The 27,748-nt window shown below is 33.0% G+C and overlaps 1 protein-coding gene across 1 annotated transcript; it reads left to right on the forward strand.

The window, feature by feature from the left end:
• LOC143084050 (membrane-associated tyrosine- and threonine-specific cdc2-inhibitory kinase-like) lies at positions 1-27,560 on the forward strand. The gene is made up of 17 exons (XM_076260465.1): positions 1-210; positions 1,129-1,264; positions 2,301-2,395; positions 3,188-3,270; positions 4,215-4,340; positions 7,241-7,316; positions 8,653-8,775; positions 10,081-10,175; positions 12,141-12,247; positions 14,574-14,677; positions 16,902-16,943; positions 17,724-17,892; positions 18,358-18,463; positions 21,934-22,041; positions 23,807-23,951; positions 25,371-25,395; positions 25,466-27,560. Exons 1-17 carry the CDS (start codon positions 118-120, stop codon positions 25,468-25,470), a joined length of 1,638 nt encoding a protein of 545 aa, XP_076116580.1. The 5' UTR covers positions 1-117; the 3' UTR covers positions 25,471-27,560.
• Positions 27,561-27,748: the final 188 nt, after the last annotated feature.

Genomic DNA, 27,748 nt, shown 5'->3' on the forward strand with positions numbered 1-27,748 from the left:
GTTTCAAATTGCAATAACCAAAATACCGCGAAATGTTATGATGTGATGTGAAAGTGCAGTGTTTATCAGTTAAAATTTGAGAGTTTCGACATGCAACTATGACAAGTTTTTACGACTATGGTTAAGAAAGAGGGCGTTATGGACGCATTTTCGAGTCCAAGGCCCACACCAAGATTCTTCCAAGATGTTCAAACGTTCTCCACTAAAAAGGTGACCCAAAAATAAAAATGCAGTGTTAGCCACTATTGCCACTGGGCAATAGCACTCTTAATTTAAGTTTGTCAGGTTATTGTCAAAAACATCTTATCAAGTGACAATTGTTTAATTATGTCTCTTCCTTTGTCTTAATTTGATCACTAAATTCTGAAGTTATCAGGTTATTGTGAGGTTTCCTAAATTCACAATGTGACTTGATCACTGTTATCGCAGATTTCCCTAAAATCACAATAATTAAACTCATGTTTGTCATTTCCTCAACGTCAACATTGACAACATTCTTGGGACATGGTTTATAGCAGATTACAATTGATTATATGCCTCTATATCTTGCAAAGACGCTCATTTCTTTCTAATGATTCTTTTATCAGAAGCATGCATTGATTTTCAGATCAGCAACACTCATAATGGGCTTATGTTTTATTCAGGTCTAAATATTTAAATATCTAGGCGAAAATCAACTAAGCTGGCAAACGTTTTGTTTTTCAACAACATAGAGAAATGGAAGATAAGGGAGGATATTAAAAGATCAATGTAGGATAAAAAAATTGCTGCAAGTTTTGTTCAATTCAAGATCCATTTTACTTCTATCATATTGGTCAATCAATCTTTCCCAAATTAAGTGAAGAGTGGGGTGGGGGGCAGTGAAAAAACTATATGAATTAAGTTTTTTTTATCCTACATTGAACTTTGATGTCATCCCTAACTCTGTGACCTGTCATTGGAAACTTCTGGGTTTTTCCAAAGTTGTATTCAAGCTTATAGAACATTTGTACTTGGTTCAACTTTAAATTTCATGATTTACTTACACACAAAGTCATAAAAATTGTATCCTATGAATTATGGTGATTCCACAGTTGCAATAGACTTTGTATAAATGTGCATTGACATTCCATGTATATTGTTCTACAGGCAAAGGGAACTCCTAGAGATTCGTTGCCACCAAGACCTCCTGTGAAGAGTGCACCTCCAGTTAGTAGGATATTCCCTCATAGGCCAGTGGAGAGAGCTCAAATTGTATCATTCAGAAGTCAACACAGTAATGGATGTATCCTTTCTATAAACTTTGTCAGACATTGGTCAGACTCAAGTTATTTATACAAGTTTTATTGTAAATGGTAATATGAAAGTGTTAGTTATTCTAAACAAAAAAGAAAGATGTGTCTTTTTCCCATTGAACTGATCACTTGATAGATGAGCTTTAATATATTCACCTGTTTACAGGACATATTATGGTTTACTGTTGCATTTGTCTGTCCATCTGTCTGTGTTTTTTTTGTCCCGTTTTTAATTTGGGATACATTAAGGTCCAAAGGGTATGCTGAATCCCAAACATGTTTTTAGATTTTTGATTATGGGCCCAGTTTTCAAGTTGGTACAAATCGGGGTCAAAAATTAAACTTTGTTTGTAATCATAAAACAATTAATTATTTAGGTTCTTTGATATGCTGAATCTTACCGTGTATTTAGATTTTAATTTATTGGTCCTGTTTTCAAATTGGTCTACATAAAGGTCGAAAGGGTCCAAAATTAAACTTAGTTTGATTTTAACAAACATGGAATTCTTAGGGTTATTTGATATGCTGAATCTAAACATGTATTTAGATTTTTGATTTTGAGCCAATTATCAAATTGGTCCACATTAAGGTCAAAAGGGTCCAAAATTAAACTTTGTTTGATTTCATCAAACATTGAATTCTTGGGGCTCTTTGATATTCCGAATCTAATCATGTATTTAGATTTTGGATATTGGACCATAATAGGTAAATGACCAATTTAAAAATTTTAAGTTCTTCATTCTGTGTCAGAAACATATTCTGTGTCAACTATTTAATCACAATCCACATTTAGACCTGTATAAAGAATCAAGATTGAATGTTGTGTTCATATTTGCCCCAACTGTTCAGGGTTCAACCTCTGCAGTCATATTAAGCTGTGCCCTGCTGAGCATTTTTTTTTTATTATTGATAGTAAAATCAATATAAAGTCTACATCAGTCTGGTTAATAGTGACACATTGTTGCAGTTCTCTATTTATTTACAACCAGAACATTCAACATTATGGTAACCTTAATATTTCCACAGCTTTCCTTGGTAACTCTAGTAACAATGATAGAAATCTGTATTTTGAGCAAGAGTTTGAAATTATATGCAAGATTGGTATGGGATCATTTGGAGAGGTAAGTCTACTTTCTAAACATGAGAAATCAGGTCATCAGCATTTGAGGTATGAACAGTTGGCCATCAATACTGCAATATGAAAAAGAAGATGTGGTAGGATTGCCTATGAGACTACTCACAAGTGACCAAATGACACAGAAATTAACAACTATAATATCACTGTACAGCCTTCAACACTTTCCTCATACTGCATAGTATAAACCATTTTAAATGCTGGTAATTTGAGTTGCATTTTAAAATCATGCATGTATGGAAAACAGAATGATGTTACATGTATATATGTAATGTTTGTTTTTGTCAGGGCAAATTAAAATGTAACTTTAATTTATACAATTAGTTTCTGTTTATTGAGCAGAATTAGTAGAACATTTTAGAATGATTTAGTCAGTTGAGTAATAAACAAACAAATGTTGAACACTAAGAGAGACTATCAATCAGAGTTCCCAACAAGAGGTGATTTGAGGGATTTGACCACAAACATTTGAACAGGACCAATTCAATTTTGGTATTTTGCTATAGAAATAATATATATAGGTTTAACAGATTTTCTTCAAGGTCCAACGACCAGGGAAAAAAAAGATTTCACGAAGTCTGCTAACAATGTTATAGAGATGGACAGAAGAAGTAGTATATTCTGGCTTGTTATTACCAGTATTTTTAAACCTTGTATATCATATTTAGAAAAGATACTTTTAATGATATCTCCTAAAACAAAATTGTCATTGATGTCTTTTGTATTTATTTAGTTGTTAGTTTTCTGTCCTTTAATTCATTTTAATATGTAATTATAGGTATATAAAGTCAAAAGTAAAGAAGATGGTAAACTGTATGCTGTGAAGAGGTCCCATGAAAGATTCAGGGGTGATGCTGACAGGTAATATATTGGTTATAAGATATTTAGTATAATTAGCATATTTTGTGTGTCAAAATCAAATAAACAAATCAGACATGTAATCCTCTGGTCAACCTTTAACCTTTTAACCTTTCTTTTAATTGTGTGACCTTGAGCTTAGTTTTTGGTTAGAAGCTGAAGCAAAATAAAATGTAAAAAAGTTTTTGAAAAGTGTCAGTTTTAATCATTTTACTTATAAATTTTGAAATGTCTGACATATGTTCCATGTCAATCTAAATGTCAGACATTTGTTCCATGTCAGTCCGAATGTCGGACATATGTTCCATGTCAGTCCAAATGTCGGACACATGTTCCATGTCAGTCCAAATGTCGGACACATGTTCCATGTCAGTCCAAATGTTGGACACATGTTCCATGTCAGTCCAAATGTTGGACACATGTTCCATGTCAGTCCAAATGTCGGATATATGTTCCATGTCAGTCCAAATGTCGGACATATGTTCCATGTCAGTCCAAATGTTGGACACATGTTCCATGTCAGTCCAAATGTTGGACACATGTTCCATGTCAGTCCAAATGTCAGATATATGTTCCATGTCAGTCCAAATGTCGGACATATTTTCCATGTCAGTCCAAATGTCGGACATATTTTCCATGTCAGTCTAAATGTCGGACATATGTTCCATGTCAGTCCAAATGTCCGATATGTGTTCCATGTTTGTACAAGATAGGGAATATTTAGATAGAAATAAAAGATTGATGTATTTTGTACACATTTTGGACTTGGTCAGTCCTGTAAGACAAAATTCTTTTTAAAACCTTGGAAGAAAACAGCAATTAGCCAATACAAATATAACAAAACCTTGGAAGAGAACAGCAATACAAATATAACAACACTAAATGATTGATCTTACAAATGTTTACAATGATTTACTAAACATTAAGATAGCATTGCTATTTTGTAGAAGAAGGAAGTTAGAAGAAGTAGCAAAGCATGAGACACTGCCACCTCATCCTAACTGTGTTACATTCTACAGGGCATGGGAAGAAAGACAACGATTATATATACAGGCTGAACTCTGTAAAATAAGGTACAAGTCTATAGGGGTTACTCTAATATAAGAATAATGAGATACAGGGCATGGGAGGAAAGTCAAAGATTATATATACAGGCTGAACTCTGTAAAATAAGGTACAAGTCTATAGGGGTTACTCTAATATAAGAATAATGAGATACAGGGCATGGGAGGAAAGACAAAGATTATATATGCAGGCTGAACTCTGTAAAATAAGGTACAAGTCAATAAGGGTTACTCTTATATAAGAATAAGGAGATACAGGGCATGGGAAGAAAGACAAAGATTATATATACAGGCTGAACTCTGTAAAATAAGGTACAAGTCAATAAGGGTTACTCTAATATAAGAATAAGGAGATACAGGGCATGGGAAGAAAGACAAAGATTATATATACAGGCTGAACTCTGTAAAATAAGGTACAAGTCAATAAGGGTTACTCTTATATAAGAATAAGGAGATACCGGGCATGGGAAGAAAGACAAAGATTATATATACAGGCTGAACTCTGTAAAATAAGGTACAAGTCTATAGGGGTTACTCTAATATAAGAATAATGAGATACAGGGCATGGGAGGAAAGTCAAAGATTATATATGCAGGCTGAACTCTGTAAAATAAGGTACAAGTCTATAGGGGTTACTCTAATATAAGAATAAGGAGATACAGGGCATGGGAAGAAAGACTAAGATTATATATACAGGCTGAACTCTGTAAAATAAGGTACAAGTCTATAGGGGTTACTCTAATATAAGAATAAGGAGATACAGGGCATGGGAGGAAAGACAAAGATTATATATGCAGGCTGAACTCTGTAAAATAAGGTACAAGTCAATAAGGGGTTACTCTAATATAAGAATAAGGAGATACAGGGCATGGGAAGAAAGACTAAGATTATATATACAGGCTGAACTCTGTAAAATAAGGTACAAGCCTATAGGGGTTACTCTAATATAAGAATAAGGAGATACAGGGCATGGGAGGAAAGACAATGATTATATATGCAGGCTGAACTCTGTAAAATAAGGTACAAGCCTATAGGGGTTACTCTAATATAAGAATAAGGAGATACAGGGCATGGGAAGAAAGACAAAGATTATATATACAGGCTGAACTCTGTAAAATAAGGTACAAGTCTATAGGGGTTACTCTAATATAAGAAGAAGTAGATATTATTTACCACCAAAGTTCAAATAATGTGGCTGTAAGAAACTATAGACAACTGAAATTATAAAACAATTTAATTGAGAAAACTAACGGCATTATTAATAACAAAACAATTAAGAAAAACAAAAAAAAACAGACATAAACCAACATCAACAACTTTGGGCCTGTGGCTGATAAAGTTTATTGTGAAGACTGCATTAACCCTTTTAACACTAAACACAGCATATGCCACACTGATGTACGCAGTCCGCCAATGCTGTTCAATGTAGCAATGAAGATCTGTCATATAGACTCAGTTTTCATTTGGTCCTCTCTAATTTTTCCTCGTATGAATCGAGGGTATACAAGGTTCTCTTTGCACTTGAAATTGCGAGAATTATAATGGTAAAATCATGCAGTAGAAAAAAATGAAAACAGGAAATATGATTTGGTTGATTTTTATGAGACTTACAAAAAAAGGGGTGGAACAAAGGTTGATTAAAAAAGCTATATTTGTTCTGTTCCTCAAAACCATACACTGAACCCAGAGAAAAAACTTAGAAATCTAGGTGCTGAATTATTGGTTAAGACATTTTTGTACAATGTACATATACATCTTACAGTCAGGGTACTACTTGTACAAGTTATTTTTATTTACTTGAAGAAGTAAAAAAAAATATACACATATAAGTAAATAAATAATGTTTGAATAATCTCCCCTTAATTTTCTCAAAAATTTACTTGTATAAGTAAAAATTTCTTACAATCCCACAAAAGTCCTCAAGTTTGAGATGTAAATTCATGCCTTTAATGATTTTTCCCAGCTTTGCTAAACAAAATTTATAAGAATTCAATGTTTCATCTCATTAATTCAACAAATAAACTGATTGCGCAAAGATCTTAAGTATTTGCGCAAGGCCTTCAAAAACTGCTCCTTGGGGGCTTGTAAATGAGCTGTGTTCTGAAGATAACAGACAAATGGGATTTTCATTGTCCATGAAATTACACTGAAATGATTAGTAAAGACATCTGCAAAGGGCAAATAATTTAAAATTCTATTAGAGTAAAGAAATCATAAGAATTCATCAAAAGAAGATAGGATGACTTTTTTACTTCTACAAGTAAAAAAATCTGAATGTCTGAGGGACATAACTCCGCCAATATTTTATTTTACCTATACAAGTTAATAAAATTCACTTGTATAAGTATCCTACAAATTTGCTTATATAAGTATATTAATATTACTTCTTCAAGTAATTAAAAATAACTTGTACAAGTAGTACCCCTGACGGTCTTAGGGAAATCTGTATGTACTCTATAACCCATTGTTCAAGTTGCCTTTCCTGTATACTATTTATGACTTATTAAGGTGGTACCTAACACTACAGGGAGATAACTCTGTAAAGTCAGCTTAACGTTTTAATTACGTTGTGTTGTAAAGGGATATTAAGCTTCTCAATGATCAAAATTGGTGTTTGTCAAACTGCTATATAACCAGTGTAATTTTTCTGACAAAACGGTTGGTTCAAAATTTTTGAAATTTTCATATTTTTGTTAAAGGGTCAAAGTAAATACTTTGACATAATTTTATGAAAATTAAACGAGCCAAATTAATTTTAGTGAAAGTGTTGGGTACCACCTTAATAGAACAGCTGTTATCACTGCATCAACTTCTTATTTGAATATCTATCCATCTGTGTGTATGTCAGATTTTAACTTGACATATGATGCATTTTTCCTGATTTTATATTTTGTTTTTTTTTAATTCAGTTTTTCAGAATACACAGATCAGCACCATGAGATGTTAGAAGAGGGAATCTGGAACTTCTTAGTGGATTTATTAATGGTGAGAATTATTGGCTTCAATATCTAAGGAATTCAAATGTTAACTTTGTATTTATTGTCTGGAATACATTGACATATAAGTATGTCACACTCACCCTTACATGAATAAAAGATGATCATATTGGGTATACTTCAATGTGACATTAATCAAATGTCAAAACAAACAATATCACATTTGCACATTAATATAATACAGCCTATAGATACAGTAACACATGTAAAAAGAACTGATAAAAGATAAAGAAAGAAGATAGTGTTTAATTTATGTTTCTTAAACATGAAAATTACAGTTGTAGTGAGAAAGAGATCTGAGGTAAAGAAATAGAATTCTGGATTACAATTTTTTTTTATGACAATGAAATAATAATATGCATCACAATAGGAACTTTGAATAAGTAAGTACATGTAAGAGAAAAGTTGATAGGGGAAACAATTAATAAATATTTAAGGAGTATTCCCCTTTAAACATTATCTAATAATCTTTGAAGATGTGTTATTCAGAGAGAAAAATAAACTTATTTAGAATTAGTCTTCTCCCATGAACATGCAGCAACAAATTACAAAATATGTCTGTATATAACATTGTAATTACAAGAATTGGATGGACATGAGCAATAACAAAATGGTCAAACTCGAAATTGTATTTTGTTTGAAATACAAAGAAATTAAAGACTGATGAGTTTGATGGTTGATGAAAATTCCTCAAAATTGAACAGAAATAAAATGTACACTAATTATATCAATGTTGGGCCTAATATGTTTGTTACTTTGCGACTCCTGACCGACTATTATTTTGATCATTGACCTGTAAAGATTTAATTGCCTTTTCAAATTTAAAAAAAAAGAGGTTTTTTTGTTGTGTTATTCATTAGAATTCAAATCCTATTTATGCTCAAATTTGTTATAATACTGAACAAAATAGGGTGGAAAAATTGTATGACCATTTGGAATATCAAACATACTATCTTATTGATATAAGAGGATTTTTTGGTATGATTGCCAATGAGACAACTCTCCATCCAAGTTACAATTTATAAAAGAAAAACATTATAGGTCAAAGTACAGTCTTCAACATGGAGCCTTGGCTCACACGGAACAGCAAGCTATAAAGTGCCCCAAAAATAACTAGTGAAAAACTAATCAAACTGGAAAATAACACACATTTGCAAGCATAAATAACTGGTCATGTTGTGTAAATCTGATCAGAAAACTTGTTACTTTTAAGGATTTTGTGGTTAACTCTGCTCTAAAATGAGAGAACAGTGATAGACTGGTAGTAAAATTAACATATTTTATATAGACTGGTAGTTAAATGAACATATTTTATATATTTTCAGGCAGTAAAACATTTACATGATCATAACCTGGTTCACATGGATATTAAACCTGAGAATATATTTATATCATATGATAACATTTGTAAACTTGGAGACTTTGGTCTGGTTCTGGATGTATCAAAGGTATGTATAGTACCGTATAGCCGTTTTCCGATTTTAGGTATCAAATTTCTGGATTTTCATTGAATAGTGTATATGAAAAAATTTGGCGGTTATTATTAAGGTGAATACAAAACTTTTATCAATACCCTTGCATGAACACTTTTAAATTGGCAGATTTTATTTAGGTGATTTTGTTCTATCCGCGAAAATTTACACCCTGCGGAAATAACCCGCTATACGGTATTAAAGATTTACATGGTCTGGTTCTGGATGTATCAAAGGTATAGGATTAGCATGTATCAAACAGACTATCCCTCACTAGCAAACAGACCATGGCACTTCAGTGTTAACCATGGCCTTCAGCGTGACAATCACACCTCCTAGTACTACATCATTGTACACATCTATGAGGGTCAAACATGTTTGTTAAATCTCAACTCCCCCTTTTTATCCCCCGCCGTAGTTGATTGGGCATTATGTTTTAATGCTCAAAATTACTGCTTTAGAGATATAAAATTGAGAATGGAGATGGGGAATGTGTCAAAGCGACAACAACCCAACCATAGAGGAGACAACAAGCGAAGGCCACCAATGGGTGTCCAATGTAGCTAGAAACTCCTGCACCCAGAGGCGTCCTTCAGCTGGCTCCTAAACAAATATGTATACTAGTTCAGTGATAAGGAACGTCATACTAAACTCCGAATTATATGCCTCTTTACAAATGGAAAAAATGCTGAAGTTTTCGTTCTCTAACTTAAGGATGCTTCAAACAAATGTTATGAAACTTATTCACAATGCTTTTTACGACAAAACTCGGATCGAGTACAAAATTTTTCTTTTATGGTTTTCAGTTATATATCCCTTCATATTTATGCTTTGCTGGGACATGACCCATGGACACATTCCCCATTTATTTTAATCTAACTCATTGTACAAACAAATGATGATGTTGTGCACTTTCATGGTAATAAACAACATCTGCTGAATTAAAAAAAGAGAGGAAAGATCCCAGAGGGACATTAAACTCACAAGTCGAAAAATAAACTGATGACGCAAAAGCTGAAAGAGAAATAGAACAAAATGCAAACAATAATACACTACAGAAAACTAAAGACTGAGCAACACAAACCCTTAACAAATGATGCTGCTTTACACTCTCAATATATATTTCTGTCTGTACTTCAGAGTTGATTTTCTAGTACTAGTAAACAAACATTTTTTTGATATCCAAAATGTACTAGGTAAATGTGATATGTATGACCATTACTAAATACATCAGGAGATTAATGTTATCCTGCTTTATTAAGCATAATTCTTCTGTTATAGGGAAGTGATTTATCTGAGGCCCAGGAAGGAGATCCAAAGTATATAGCACCCGAGCTGATGGATGGCAAATTTGGTAAACCTGCTGATGTATTCAGGTAAATTATTAAACCTGGTGTATTCAGGTAAATTACTAAACCTGCTGGTGTATTCAGGTAAATTACTAAACCTGGTGTATTCAGGTAAATTACTAAACCTGATGTATTCAGGTAAATTACTAAACCTGCTGATGTATTCAGGTAAATTACTAAACCTACTGGTGTATTCAGGTAAATTACTAAACCTGCTAGTGTATTCAGGTAAATTACTTAACCTAATGCATTCAGGTAAATTACTAAACCTGCTAGTGTATTCAGGTAAATTACTTAACCTAATGCATTCAGGTAAATTATTAAACCTGCTGGTGTATTCAGGTAAATTACTAAACCTGATGTATTCAGGTAAATTACTAAACCTACTGGTGTATTCAGGTAAATTACTAAACCTGCTGGTGTATTCAGGTAAATTACTTAACCTAATGTATTCAGGTAAATTATTAAACCTGATGTATTCAGGTAAATTACTAAACCTGCTGATGTATTCAGGTAAATTACTAAACCTACTGGTGTATTCATGTAAATTACTAGACCTACTGATGTATTCAGGTAAATTACTAAACCTACTGATGTATTCAGGTAAATTACTAAACCTACTGGTGTACTCAGGTAAATTTCTTAACATAATGTATTCAGGTAAATTACTAAACCTGATGTATTCAGGTAAATAACTAAAATTGCTGATGTATTCAGGTAAATTACTAGACCTACTGGTGTATTCAGGTAAATTACTAAACCTACTGGTGTATTCAGGTAAATTACTAGACCTGCTGATGTATTCAGGTAAATTACTAAACCTACTGGTGTATTCAGGTAAATTATTAGAGTTGCTGATGTATTCAGGTAAATTACTAAACCTACTGGTGTATTCAGGTAAATTATTAGACCTTTCTGATGTATTCAGGTAAATTACTAAACCTAATGGTGTATTCAGGTAAATGACTAAACCTACTGGTGTATTCAGGTAAATGACTAAACCTTCTGATGTATCAGGTAAATTACTAAACCTGCCGACGCATTTTATATAAGATAGAAGATAAATTTAAGTATGTTTTGTGGCTGTGACTCTTTTTTATGCCCAACCTATGATAGTAGAGGGGTATTATGTTTTCTTGTCTGCGCGTCCATTCGTCTATCTGTTTGTCCGTCCGTCTGTCCCGCTTCAGGTTAAAGTTTTTAATCAAGGTAGTTTTTGATGAACTTGAAGTCCAATCAACTTGAAACTTAGTACACAAGTGCCCTTTGATATGATCTTTCTAAATTTAATACCAAATTAGAGTTTTGACACCAATTTCATGGTTCACTGAACATAGAAAATGATAGGGCAAATTTCTGGTTAAAGTTTTTGATGAAGTTGAAGTCCAATCAACATTGATCAACTTGAAACTTAGTATACATGTTCCCTATGATATGATATTTCTAATTTAAATGCTAAATTTAGAGTTTTTACCTCAGTTTCACAGTCCACTATACATAGAAAATGATAGTGCAAGTTGGGCATCTGTGTTCTAAAGACACATTCTTGTTTTATATAGTTTTGGGAGTTAATTTTTGTGAAAGATGACATTCTAAACTTAATGATAATTTCTAACTTGTTTTGACATGTATACCCAACTATATTTTGTACATGTTCCACATGTTCTAAGTCTGGCTATCTTTTTCATGAGTTGTTTGTCTTTTATTCTACGATTTTTAATGATAGATGTTATCTGGTTGTACTATAAATACTATGAAATGTTTTTGACCATTCTTGATTATACTTTAATAAATGAACAAAAAAATGTAATCAATTTCTAGAATATACAATAATGAAGAAAAAAGAATATTTTAAAATCTTAAACCGTCTAAAGTTATGTTTAGTCCTCACCCCTGTACTAACTACATATTTTGAGTTAAAACATGCAGATTATACACAACCAAATATGGTTTCAAGACAGCAATTAATGAAAATAGAATCTTTATTTTTAGTTTGGGAATGGCTACCCTAGAACTAGCTGGTGACCTTGACCTCCCAAGAGGAGAGGAAGGCTGGCATTTACTCAGGTCGGGTACTATTCCAGAAGAATTTCTAAGAGGTAAGAGTATTCTAAGGTTACTGTACTATTGCATACAAACTGAGAATGGAAACAGGGAATATGTCAAAGAGACAACAAGCCAACCATAGAGCAGAAAACAACAGAAGGCGACCAATGGATCTTTATCAAACAAGAAAATTCAGCCACCAGGAGGCAGACTTCAGCTGGTCCATTAACAATAATATATGCTAGTTCAGCAGAAATGGATGTCATGCCAAACTCCCAGTTAACAAATATTTAACAACATTTTAGAATTCAGCAGTATCATATCAAAATATACAGTCGAGTCTGAGAATAGACTTTTACAAAGCACATTCACAATTTGTTTTAGTTCATTTATCTAATTTTAAACATGATAGAGTTGAAAGGATATGGCTGGTGTTTAGATATATCATACAAAATCAATTCACAAAAAAAACATCAATGTAGCAGTTCTTTGTTTAATACCTGTTATTCATCTCAGTGTCCCAGTGAGGCTTTCAGCGTGAAGCAAAAATTTTCACCATATGCCTAGTTCTAGACTCCATAGTACAGGTTAAAACATGAGTCGATGATATCCATATTATATCAAATTAACATGTTCTAATCTTAGCTCTTTATGTTGGAGAGATAACCAACAGGAGAACTTGGCATCAATACATTACAATGTTGACATCAATACATTGCTGTTAACAAACTTATTTTAGGGGATACTTTATTTCACGCTTAACCATTTCTAGCCCATTTTGTGGTAATTTTAATTTCAATTCCTGCCTGTTGGTCAATGGTTGTTTTTGGTGTGATTTATGGGTGTTTCTCGTTTATTGTTTTTATGCCCCACCTAAGAAAGTAGAGGGGCATTATGTTTTCTGGTCTGTGCCTGCATTCGTCCATCAGCTCGTTCGTCCCACTTCAGGTTAAAGTTTTTGGTCAAGGTAGTTTTTGATGAAGCTGAAATCCAATCAACTTGAAACTTTGTTCACTTGTTGCTTATGATATGATCTTTCTAATTTTAAAGCTAAATTAGAGTTTTGACCCCAATTTCACGGTCCACTGAACATAGAAAATGAAAGTGGTAGTTTCAGGTTAAAGTTTTTGGTCAAGGTAGTTTTTGATGAAGCTGAAGTCCAATCAACTTGAAACTTAGTACACTTGTTGCTTATTATATGATCTTTCTAATTTTAAAGCCAAATTAGAGTTTTAACCCCAATTTCACGGTCCACTGTACATAGAAAATGAAAGTGGTAGTTTCAGGTTAAAGTTTTGGTCAAGGTAGTTTTTGATGAAGTTGAAGACCAAACAACTTAAAACCTAGTACACATGTTCCCTATATGGTATGATCTTTCTAATTTTAATGCCAATTTATATTTTTTACCTAATTTCACGGTCCATTGAACATGGAAAATGATAGTGCGAGTGGGGCATCCATGTACTTAGGACACATTCTTGTTTATATTTATATAGATTAGACTTTGATGGAGAGTTCTCTTTGGCACTCATACCACATCTTCTTATTTATATTAACCCTTTCGCCGATGAGTCCCGGTTTACCGGGATTCACGCTTCAGATGGCTGACGATGAGTCCCGTTTTACCGGGATCGGAATACCTCTTTTATGTTTCCCGCTCAAAACAGTGCAAACATGAGTTATCTTTCTTTGATGAATACCCGGATGAAAGTATAAACATTGCGCTTCCTTTTGTTGAAAACCGTGTCAAAATCAGATGAAATTTACGGAATTTATGAGGATTTGAAATGAGGGAACATTTTTTTTGAAAGAATATGGAAGAATTGAAGCCAAACTAGTATACTTTTTTGACATAAAATGTCGTTTTAAGTACAAAACACTTGGAATGGACATCGTTTAGTGTGAGGAATTTGTACAGCCTCATAAAATTTTTTAAAATTTTGCCGTTTTGGGTTAAAAAAAATTACGATTTGGGGTCAAAAAGCAGAATTTTGAGAATTTCACCTAGAAAATGCCGAAAATTTGAAAATTTGAATATTTAAAGAAGAAAAAATTATTAAAAGATGAACAAAACTGTGAACATGGTGTTAGTGAATGAAATAAATACACAAATAACTACAGACAAGTTTTTATTGACATTTATTATGAAGATCTCCCACTTGAGTAATAGTAGCCAGGGAAGCCATCGTCTCAGAGTAGCTTCTGTCTGGGCAGCAATCGGTGAAAGGGTTAAAATGTTGACATCAATTTATATTTATGTTGACATCAATATGTTATAATGTTGAATAGAAGACACATGACCAGACATAAGTGTATGAAAAATAAGAATATAGATTTGGTAAATTTGTGATGGAAATGTAGTAAATTGTCTAATTACAGATAAATCTTTTGATCTAAAGTATGTGATACGTCAAATGTTGGATCCTGATCCTAGAAGTCGTCCTACAGTAGACCAAGTATTAGCATTTCCTTATGTCAGAAGGGTAAGCAGGCATTACATTTAGTTTAACCTTTTCCATCTAGTTAAAGAGAGATTTATTTCTAAATATACATGTCTTTTAAACTGTTGTAATATTTTTATGCCCCACCTACGATAGTAGAGGGGCATTATGTTTTCTGGTCTGTGCGTCCGTTCGTCCGTCCGTGCGTCTGTTCGTTCGTCCGTCTGTCCTGCTTCAGGTTAAAGTTTTTGGTCAAGGTAGTTTTTGATGAAGTTGAAGTCCAATCAACTTGAAAGCTAATATACATGTGCCCTATGATATCATCTTTCTAATTTAAATGCCAAATTAGAGTTTTGACCCCAATTTTACGGTCCACTGAACATAGAAAATGATAGTGCAAATTTCAGGTTAAAGTTTTTGGTCAAGGTAGTTTTTGATAAAGTAGAAGTCCAATCAACTTGAAACTTAGTATACATGTTCCCTGTGATAAGATCATTCTAATTTTAATGCCAAATTAGAGAATTTATTCCAATTTCACGGTCCACTAAACATAGAAAATGATAGTGCGAGTGGGGCATCCGTGTACTGTGGACACATTCTTGTATGTTTTAATTCTGTATTTTAACAGTCTGCACCAAAAACGTTTTCAACTACTAGTCTGAAGACAAATATTAAGACATTTTTCTTATTTGTCCAAACAATGTTTTGCAAAAACTCACTAGTACAGAAAGAAATTTTACTAGTCTGGGGCATCGGACTAGTGTCTAACCGTGCAGACTGTTTTAATTTGAACATTCAAAATAATTTATTCAAGAAAATTCAAAATGAGTTCTAGTATGCATAATTGATTAAAATGACTGTTCCATAAAAACATGTTGGACCAAGAAAGGCAACATGGATACTATGGATAAGTCTGAATATGTTGTACAAGTTTATGTAGACCTCCAGAATAGCTTCTATTGGTAGTTACTCCAATTTTAAAGTGCCTTCATTTGTGTATGTTTTAATGTTACTGACTTTAGATAGCATGAAATTACTTCTACAGAGTTTAATCAATGTCAATAAATTTTAATAAATCAAAGAAGAAACTGAAAAAAAGGTTGACACTGAACAGTAGCCATTGTTATGTTCATTTAATCAAATTCATTACCAAAAGTATAATTATTGTCAAGCCTGCAACTTTTGTTGCAGAAAGCTCGACATAGGGATAGTGATCCGGTGGCGGCTACGGCGGCGGCTACGGCGGCGGTGTTAGCTAACTTCTTAAAAGCTTTATATTTTAGAAGATGGAAGACCTGGATGCTTCATACTTTGTATATAGATGCCTCATGTTACGAAGTTTCCGTCAGTCACATGTCCAATGTCCTTGACCTCATTTTCATGGTTCAGTGACCACTTGAAAAAAAAGTTCAAATTTTTTGTAATGTTGAATTCTCTCTTATTATAAGTAATAGGATAACTATATTTGATATGTGCGTACCTTGCAAGGTCCTCATGTCTGTCAGACAGTTTTCACTTGACCTCGACCTCATTTCATGGATCAGTGAACAAGGTTAAGTTTTGGTGGTCAAGTCCATATCTCAGATACTATAAGCAATAGGGCTAGTATATTCGGTGTATGGAAGGACTGTAAGGTGTACATGTCTAACTGGCAGGTGTCATCTGACCTTGACCTCATTTTCATGGATCAGTGGTTATAGTTCAATTTTTGTGTTTTGGTCTGTTGTTCTCATACTATATGCAATAGGTCTACTATATTTGTTGTATGGAATGATTGTAAGGTGTACATGTCTAGCGGGCAGATGTCATGTGACCTTGACCTCATTTTCATGGTTCAGTGGTCAAAGTTAAGTTTTTGAGTTTTGGTCTTTTTATCTAATGCTATATGCCATAGGTCAACTATATTTGGTGTATGGAAATATTTAATGATCTTTATGTCAGTCGCGCAGGTTTTATTTGACCGTGACCTCATTTTCACGGTTCATTGCACAGTGTTAAGTTTTTGTGTTTTGGTCTATTTTTCCAAACTATAAGTAATATATGTTGTATAGAAGCATTGTTAGCTGTACATGTCTGCCTGGCATGGTTCATCTGACCTTGACCTTATTTTCAAGGTTCATTGGTCTTTGTTTAGTTATCTTGGTTAATGTTAAGTTTATGGTACAGTTGTTTTAAAGCTTAGCTTTTTACTTAGGACTATCAACATAATATCAATGATTAGAAGGCGAGACATTTCAGCGTGTGCACTCTTGTAATCTTTTTTTAGATGTGGAAAAGAAGAAGAAGAGAATATGTGATGAAAAGTGTTGTAAGTATCTTGTTATAAACATTCATAACTGCATAACACAAATGTCTTAATGAGAAAAGGAGACGAAGGCCTCGGAGAAATACAATGTTTTCAGACGCAGACCTTCCCACTTCAAAAAGTGTTGTGTTTTTTTAATCCAACACACTTCTGCCTTGTTTGTTTTCTGGTAGACAGTGAGAAAAAGGGGATTTTTTACCGCGAGGTGCCGCATTACAAAAGGATGGCCATGTTGGAAGAGAAGCCTTGCGAAGTGGTAGGAACCATGGGAAGATCATCCAATTAGATACCAAGCCTTTAGAACAATTTCATGTATCATATAATAGTAAAACGAACTCAAGTTACATTGTAAACAAACCTTAATTTTCTATATTTGCCTTATCTATTTATAACTCTATTGCTACTTTCACTTTTCATTGTTTCTCTCACCATGATGACGACAAATTCAATGTACCACTTTGAGTACTTCAGGGATTAATTTCTGTATAAAAATTGTCCTGATGAAGCTTGTCTTGCAAGCAAAACATGTAGACCATAGCAAATAAAATTGCAGACCATTTGAAGTGTTGTTGTCAATTTGGAGTATTATTTTGATGTTGCATTCATTTGCATAATTTGACAACCCTGCATACCAAGGTATCCACTTCAGGGACTATCGAAATGATTCACACAGGCGTTTGTTCACCTCATGGAGTTTAATTACTAATTTTGTATATTTTCAGATTAACTCATGAAAGCCATGTTCTTTCAGCTGTAACTATTGTTTCTTTTGTATATTTTCAGATAAACTCCATTAAAGCCATGTTCTTTCGTCTCTTACAATTTGTGTTCATGATAACCAGTGTGTTCAGCTTCCCTGTGAAAAAGATCAGGGAAAGACAAGTGCCTAGTTCAAGTAGTCATAATACCAGTTATAGCTCAGGGTATCCTCTAGATCATAGTATTTCTGATGGTAGGTAATATACAAGGTTATTGCTCAGGGTATCCTCTCGATTTTATGTTAAAAGCAAACACTAAGAATAGAAGAAAGCTTGTGCAACTAGCTATGATTTTGTTAAAAAATATTGATATTTTCAATAACATGTTTTATCTCTAGCCAAATACAATTTAAAACTGCACTGAAAGAACATTGAACACTATTTTCCTAATAAATTACTTACATGATTATGTAATATATAAATTAAGGACTTTCACTCAGTTGGTACGTTATATATAGACCTGTTAGACTATATTGACACTCCGATTTCATTCTAGGTCAATACAATCTGAACAGGGTCATATATAACGTATTGACCTCATCAGAAGTCCATAATTGATAAACAACAGACATGGTGATTAACTGTATGGACCATGGTTGACCATGGCTCCATTTTCTGTAAATATAAAAAAAGATGTTAAATTTTGTTTTTATTTTAAGATGACTGTTTTGAGGATGACATTAGTATTCATAACAACTCAATTGGTGCTCCATTAGACAGTTCTTCATCAAGTGATGGTTTCTCATCAGAATTTATAGTGCCAAGGTAAGAAATTATCTTCAATTAAGGAATGACTGTAATATTTTTTATGTCTATGAAAAAATATCATCAATAATGTGGTGCACACTGAATATCCCGCTATTTTAAAGTGTGCACCACTTTTTTTTATGATATTCACATCTATGAAAATCAGTCATGTTTATTATATAAACAAGAACAGACTTAGACAATTATTTCATCTAGCAGGTTCCATATAATTGGGGTTTTATGAATAAATACATTCCTAATCCAGACAAGTAATTGGAGCTTTGAATGAAGGAGACACATTCTCTTAATTAAAAATTATTTTTAAATTTTATAATTAGCAATTTTAACATACCAGTTCACCAACAAGTGTGCATGAAACTTTAGGTAAGGAGTGATGCAGGAAAAGGAAATTTATTTTTTTGCCTTTTGTAAAATCAGTATTTCTGGCATAGCCTGGAGGAGAGCAATCTAGCCAGCCCAGCCTAATCATTAACTATGTATATATATATATTCAGTCGACCAATGCCAAGACATGCCTTCACCACTCCAGCCTAATCATTAACTATGTATATATATATATATTCAGTCGACCAATGCCAAGACATGCCTTCACCACTCCAGCCTAATCATTAACTATGTATATATATATTTTCAGTTGACCAATGCCAAGACATGCCTTCACCACTCCAGCCTAATCATTAATTATGTATATATATATTTTCAGTCGACCAATGCCAAGACATGCCTTCACCACTCCAGCCTAATCATTAACTATGTATATATATATATTCAGTCGACCAATGCCAAGACATGCCTTCACCACTCCAGCCTAATCATTAACTATGTATATATATATATATTCAGTCGACCAATGCCAAGACATGCCTTCACCACTCCAGCCTAATCATTAACTATGTATATATATATTTTCAGTTGACCAATGCCAAGACATGCCTTCACCACTCCAGCCTAATCATTAACTATGTATATATATATATTCAGTCGACCAATGCCAAGACATGCCTTCACCACTCCAGCCTAATCATTAACTATGTATATATATATATATTCAGTCGACCAATGCCAAGACATGCCTTCACCACTCCAGCCTAATCATTAACTATGTATATATATATTTTCAGTTGACCAATGCCAAGACATGCCTTCACCACTCCAGCCTAATCATTAATTATGTATATATATATATATTTTCAGTCGACCAATGCCAAGACATGCCTTCACCACTCCAGCCTAATCATTAATTATGTATATATATATTTTCAGTCGACCAATGCCAAGACATGCCTTCACCACTCCAGCCTAATCATTAATTATGTATATATATATTTTCAGTCGACCAATGCCAAGACATGCCTTCACCACTCCAGCCTAATCATTAATGTATATATATATTTTCAGTCGACCAATGCCAAGACATGCCTTCACCACTCCAGCCTAATCATTAATGTATATATATATTTTCAGTCGACCAATGCCAAGACATGCCTTCACCACTCCAGCCTAATCATTAATTATGTATATATATATTTTCAGTCGACCAATGCCAAGACATGCCTTCACTACTCCAGCCTAATCTTTAATTATGTATATATATATTTTCAGTCGACCAATGCCAAGACATGCCTTCACCACTCCAGCCTAATCTTTAATTATGTATATATATATTTTCAGTCGACCAATGCCAAGACATGCCTTCACCACTCCAGCCTAATCATTAACTATGTATATATATATTTTCAGTTGACCAATGCCAAGACATGCCTTCACCACTCCAGCCTAATTATTAATTATGTATATATATATTTTCAGTCGACCAATGCCAAGACATGCCTTCACCACTCCAGCCTAATCTTTAATTATGTATATATATATTTTCAGTCGACCAATGCCAAGACATGCCTTCACCACTCCAGCCTAATCATTAACTATGTATATATATATTTTCAGTTGACCAATGCCAAGACATGCCTTCACCACTCCAGCCTAATTATTAATTATGTATATATATATTTTCAGTCGACCAATGCCAAGACATGCCTTCACCACTCCAGCCTAATCATTAACTATGTATATATATATTTTCAGTCGACCAATGCCAAGACATGCGTTCACCACTCCAGCCTAATCGTTAATTATGTATATATATATTTTCAGTTGACCAATGCCAAGACATGCCTTCACCACTCCAGCCTAATCATTAATTATGTATATATATATATATTTTCAGTCGACCAATGCCAAGACATGCCTTCACCACTCCAGCCTAATCATTAATTATGTATATATATATTTTCAGTCGACCAATGCCAAGACATGCCTTCACCACTCCAGCCTAATCATTAATTATGTATATATATATTTTCAGTCGACCAATGCCAAGACATGCCTTCACCACTCCAGCCTAATCATTAATGTATATATATATTTTCAGTCGACCAATGCCAAGACATGCCTTCACCACTCCAGCCTAATCATTAATGTATATATATATTTTCAGTCGACCAATGCCAAGACATGCCTTCACCACTCCAGCCTAATCATTAATTATGTATATATATATTTTCAGTCGACCAATGCCAAGACATGCCTTCACTACTCCAGCCTAATCTTTAATTATGTATATATATATTTTCAGTCGACCAATGCCAAGACATGCCTTCACCACTCCAGCCTAATCTTTAATTATGTATATATATATTTTCAGTCGACCAATGCCAAGACATGCCTTCACCACTCCAGCCTAATCATTAACTATGTATATATATATTTTCAGTTGACCAATGCCAAGACATGCCTTCACCACTCCAGCCTAATTATTAATTATGTATATATATATTTTCAGTCGACCAATGCCAAGACATGCCTTCACCACTCCAGCCTAATCTTTAATTATGTATATATATATTTTCAGTCGACCAATGCCAAGACATGCCTTCACCACTCCAGCCTAATCATTAACTATGTATATATATATTTTCAGTTGACCAATGCCAAGACATGCCTTCACCACTCCAGCCTAATTATTAATTATGTATATATATATTTTCAGTCGACCAATGCCAAGACATGCCTTCACCACTCCAGCCTAATCATTAACTATGTATATATATATTTTCAGTCGACCAATGCCAAGACATGCCTTCACCACTCCAGCCTAATCATTAACTATGTATATATATATTTTCAGTCGACCAATGCCAAGACATGCCTTCACCACTCCAGCCTAATCATTAATTATGTATATATATATTTTCAGTCGACCAATGCCAAGACATGCCTTCACCACTCCAGCCTAATCATTAATTATGTATATATATATTTTCAGTCGACCAATGCCAAGACATGCCTTCACCACTCCAGCCTAATCATTAATTATGTATATATATATTTTTTCAGTCGACCAATGCCAAGACATGCGTTCACCACTCCAGCCTAATCATTAATTATGTATATATATATTTTTTCAGTCGACCAATGCCAAGACATGCGTTCACCACTCCAGCCATACGCCATAGGTCTATAGGTTTTATGTCTGCACCAATGAGTTCATCACCAGTTTTACCAGGCAGAATTAGGTGGGCTTATAAAATGAGTAACATCTTATCAAATTATTTCAGTCCCACTCCAGGGCCATATGCTCTCAACTTTTTTGTTTGTCCATATTTTAGTCACAATTTTTCTAAGGTACAATAGATCTGATCGTCTTCAAATTTGGTCTTCAGCTTGACAATGATTTTGTTAAATGTGAGCATTTCCTGATGGTAAAAACCGGTGGTCTGAGGTCCGCAACCTTCCATCTTTTGCAATCGAATTTCGTTTTGGTTACTAGCTACATCTAACGGACCTTTCATAGGAAATAAAATAAAAATTAACTTTGCAAAAATTTTCAAACGATCTCAAAATTTATTTTCATCTTCATTATTCATGAAAGTGATGTTTATTTTGTTCAACCGCTAGCTTTATACTGAAAATTGACAACAAGTTGTTGCAAATCTAAGTAAAATTGTATCTGACCAACAAAACCAACATTGAACAGAATGCAGCCATAAACCGGAAATGAAGACTTTTATAATACAGGATCAGATTCCAGGTGTGGATAAGATATAAAGAAGAAGATGTGGTATGATTGCCAATGAGACAACTATCTACAAAAGACCAAAATGACACAGACATTAACAACTATAGGTCACCGTACGGCCTTCAACAATGAGCAAAACCCATACCGCATAGTCAGCTATAAAAGGCCCCGATAAGACAATGTAAAACAATTCAAACGAGAAAACTAACGGCCTTATTTATGTAAAAAACTGAACGAAAAACAAATATGTAACACATAAACAAACGACAACCACTGAATTACAGGCTCCTGACTTGGGACAGGCACATACAGGTTTGCTGATAAAACACAAAATAAATACATCTAAATTTATGATGATGAAATATAAACACTAGATTTGAAAACCAAAATATATATGGAACAGAAAGAAAAAGCAGGAGATATAAATATTTTATACAGAAACTCTAAATTACTTTTAGTTCACAAATTCTCATGTGAAAATCCAATTAAATGTGACATTAAGTTTCTTGATCATGATCATTAATAGATGTGGCTTACTCTATGTCGATATGACATGTAAATGTTTTTTTAGTGTAAAAATATTACTATATTTCCTTGAGGTGATTTCTTCTCAATTTTGAAGGCCCAGTAACATTCTGGAAGTTTCTTACTTTATTTTCACAGAGGAACTAATATAAAAGTGCAACTAGATATTATACACTTAAACAGCTTTAAATTTGGACTGTTACTTTAAATGTATACTCAAAATTCGATACGAACTGAACAAAATAAAAAAAGAGATACATATACCCTTTATGTTATCCTAAAAACCAAACATTGTAGTGCCTTGAGTGAGCACTTCTTTTTCCAAATTTCACCACTTTATTTTTTTAAAATTCATAATATACAAGACAATTACACTTATCATTTAACATGTTATACAACAGTGACACTGACAATGAAACAAGCTAACCTAACACAAAAAGCACAGTATTAAATTTTGTATCATACTAAGTTATGAAATATTTCAAGTAAAGTAGGACCTTGAATTTAGGTTGTGGATCTTGCAGTTTGGAGTGTCAAAGGTCCTGGACCTTCCAGTACCAAATGTTAATTTGAACGCCTGAAAACATAATAGCATCACACATTTCTCCAGTACTTTAAGTGGTTCCAAATTGTAAAGATTGAAGTTAAAAAAATATTGATATTCTGGCAATTGAACATTATTTAGTTATTTAAGCACTTGAATAGCTTGAAATGAATTTGACATGTATTATAAACAGGAAATTATCCAGTCCAAACACCAGTTTTGAGTCTAGTTTTGATGAAGAACGATGTACAACACCAACATTAAACAGTAGTAAAGATGGCTTACTGGACACAGAAGAACTGGCAAAACCTTGTATTGGTCCAAGGAATCTAATGAATGTAAGTTAGGTGCCACTCAAAAGCCAATTCTCAAAATCATTAAAACATTGCATACTGTTACAATCAATCAGTCATTAGTTGTGTAAACTTGAGAGAGCCTCAATGTTTAAGATCTATACACAACTGTTTTACAGCTTGCAACAAAAAATGTAACTGGTATGATTTAGTGAACTAAATTCATCATACACCAAGAGTTTTATAATGAGTTGTAGTAGTTACAAGTTTAACATGTTAAATATACAGTTCTTTACTCAAACTACTTTAAAAGATATGAGGTCTGTAAATTACAAAAAAACCAAACCGGTTTGTCCAAGAGTTTTTATATGTAGGGTAAGCTTTATCTCCATTCTTATGCAAAGTAAACAGAACAGTGGTGTAAATTCATTTAGATAGAAGTATCCATAAAACCTTTGTATCTTTGGCACTTTAACCATCTGACATCATAGTTAAGCTTTAGTCATCAAACGTAAATACCAGATGGTCATTTGTTATCAACAGAATTGTACTTTATAATAACAGAGAAATTCATAACAATAAAACTCGCTTCAATTGATTTCTGGTTCGAATAATGTGAATCTGCTTTTGAATGTTTTCCCCTCTGACATTTGGACAATATATGTATTGTCTTACCCCTAACTTATTATGCAAAAAACAATTATACTGTTATAATGGGGATTCAGGGGCTGATCCAGCCATCTCAAAAAGGGGGGTGGCCAACCCAGGACAAAGGAGGGGGGTTGGGGTTTCCAACTATATGTCCCCATTCAAATGCATTTATGGTCCAAAAAAAGGGGTGGCTTCAACCCCGGAACCCTCCTGGATCAGCCACAAAGATTCTTGATTATTCGTTGGATTCCAATTTTAGTGAATTTCAGGGGAATCACAAAATTTAATGTTCAACGAGTTACAAATTTTCCTTAGACTTGAATACTGACTTGTATATGTTTTTTCATATAGATTAGACTGTTGGTTTTCCTGTTTTAATGGTTTTACACTAGTTATTTTTGGGCCCTTTAGAGCTTGTTGTTCGATGTGAGCCAAGGCTCTGTGTGGAAGTCCGTACCTTGACCTATAATTGTTTACTTTAATAAATTGTTATTTGGATGGAGAGTTGTCTCATTGTCACTCATACCACATCTTCCTATACCTATTTGCTAAAACAACAAAATTAAATATACTCAAACATGCACTGTTATACATATTTATAAGTGTGAGATAACTGAGATATATCGTAAAAGTTTTCAAAGGTACCAGGATTATAATTTAGTACGCCAGACGCACGTTTCGTCTACATAAGACTCATCAGTGACGCTCAGATCAAAATAGTTAAAAAGCCAAACAAGTACAAAGTTGGATGTTCATTGTTACTGAAAAGAGTGTTTAAGAATTGAAGTACTTATTGTAAACTATTGATTTCAGATGTTTGAAGCAGCCAGTGATGAAGATTGATCGTAATATTGATGTTATGTTGATTCAAAGACAGATTGAATATTGATTTGAAGACAGATCGTAATATTGATGTTATGTTGATTCAAAGACAGATTGAATATTGATTTGAAGACAGATCGTTATATTGATGTATGATACATTTTATAATCACTGTAAACATGATAAAAGACTTATTGTTAAAATGTAAATCACATTGCCATATTTGACAAGGACAAAAGAATATATTGTTGAAAAGTGAAATTTCTGCTGAAACGGAACGCTGACTTAAGTGAATGTTATTCAGGAAGAAATCTGATGCAGCAACGATTTTGTAAACCACTTGTATTCTATATTTCATAGTTTTTTTTAATAATTGTTCTGTTATTATTCATGTAATGATGATATGTAATAGGAGAAATGTTTGTATTAAAGTTAAATGTAAAGAATATCATTACTTGACGTAGTATACTTTATATTTGTTTTTAATATCATTGGATGACAATTTTGAGAATATGTTTCTTTTTAGGGCTACTCCATATAAAAAGTATAATCAACCCAATGGTGGAGGGGCTCTTTATTTAGGATATGAATATGGATCTTTCTATCATTAAAACTGCTGAATCTGATTTACCAATTTTAAAGGTTTTGTTTTGACCTAGACAAGGGATAAAATCCATACGACTTGCACACTCTAAAGGGCAGCATGTTGTAATTTACCCTCTGTTTTAGGGTAAGAGATTGATCACATATAATTATAGCAACTCCATCAATGCAAAGTTATCAATGAATTACTGCAATTTTTTTATGTGTAATCCATTTTTTTCTTTCTCAAAATCCATAAATAACTCATTTGACAACCCTAATACTGTTGAAAGGTAATTCAAATATCCTTTAGTTGATTTATGTTTCATCTCTTTAAACTTAATATTTTTTTTATTCCCTTTTCCTTTCTTTTCTCTCCCCTGCCCCTTTTAACTGCTGATAAACCTGTTAAAGTGCTCACCATTTGTATATAATGATGTATTGTATTGTTTTTTATGATCAGCTTAAAATGTTCATTATTTTCTTGGTGTGTTTTGTTATAACATGCGTTCTTATAAGCTGCTGTTTAAGAATACATCTTTATGAACTATGTTTTCCACTCAGATACTTGTAACAACCAGCTATTGTTTAATAATAATCGGAATTAACATAAATTGTGTAATAATTCTTGGTGCATATTTACTTATGAATTATTTATTGTTATGAAATGTAAAAAAGTGTTCCGAAATTATGCCTGTGGTTAGTGTGACCGCAGTGTAATACAACCATAATATAGTGATGTTATGTGAACCATATACAGTGCTTTTTCTTTAATAATTATGTATTACAGTTAATCTTGTATTTGATATTTTTTTAAATGCAATCCATTCACATTTCTTTGATAGTGATTTCAGTTCATTCAGGATACACAGATTTATTATAAATTGGTTTTTGATCAAAAATGACGTTTTGTACATAAGTAGTATTTTCTCATTTGTTATTCATTATGGAACCCTGTAAATGATAAATGAAGATTACTGGTATTGTTGTGATTCTAAGTAAACATACTGATGGAACCATGTTTAAAAGTGTTATGATTCATGATAGAACCCTTTTACACTGTAAGAATCAAAGAAATCCTATTGATTTGAGTAATTGTATGGTTTTGTCAAATTAATGTAGGTTTCTTACAAAGTATTTAGTTGTTTTTCTATAGGAAGTGTAAATTGGGAAACCTCCTGCTCAGAAAATTGTTGATTTCAAAAATATTTCATCACTTCAGGCTTGATAAATCTCTGTATTTAATTACATATAATAGATGTAGGATATTATATGTACTTTTAGTAGTAATGCACATTAACTATCCGTACTGGTAGATTTTATCAAACTTAAAAAAATGAGAATTCAGCTATGTTGCAGCATAGATATTGACAATTTGTGAATTAGCTAGTTATCAAAATGTATGATTTTGTATTGATGCACTGTCAGTGGTAAATAATGAGTTACAAATACCATTGAAGGTTCCTTAATCTAATTACAGATAACTTATAATGCAATAAGGCAAGCCATTGATATATTGTTTCATGTAAACACTAAAACCACTTTGTGTTCTTACTTATAGCCCAGAACAGAATGTTAAAATAAAGAAATGAAACTTCATACATTGTATTCCTTATTGCTAAGCCTGTAACAATACTGATACATGAAACTTCGAATAAAGTTAATATGAAAATAAGAAAATGTTGTATGATTGGCAATGCGACGAGAAAACTCTCCACTAGAAACCAAAATGATGTAGAAAGTAATAACTGTATATCAAGTCACCGCCTTCAACGATCAGCATGCAG

This window comes from Mytilus galloprovincialis, chromosome 7, assembly GCF_965363235.1.
Source record: "Mytilus galloprovincialis chromosome 7, xbMytGall1.hap1.1, whole genome shotgun sequence".
Classification (NCBI taxonomy): domain Eukaryota; kingdom Metazoa; phylum Mollusca; class Bivalvia; order Mytilida; family Mytilidae; genus Mytilus; species Mytilus galloprovincialis.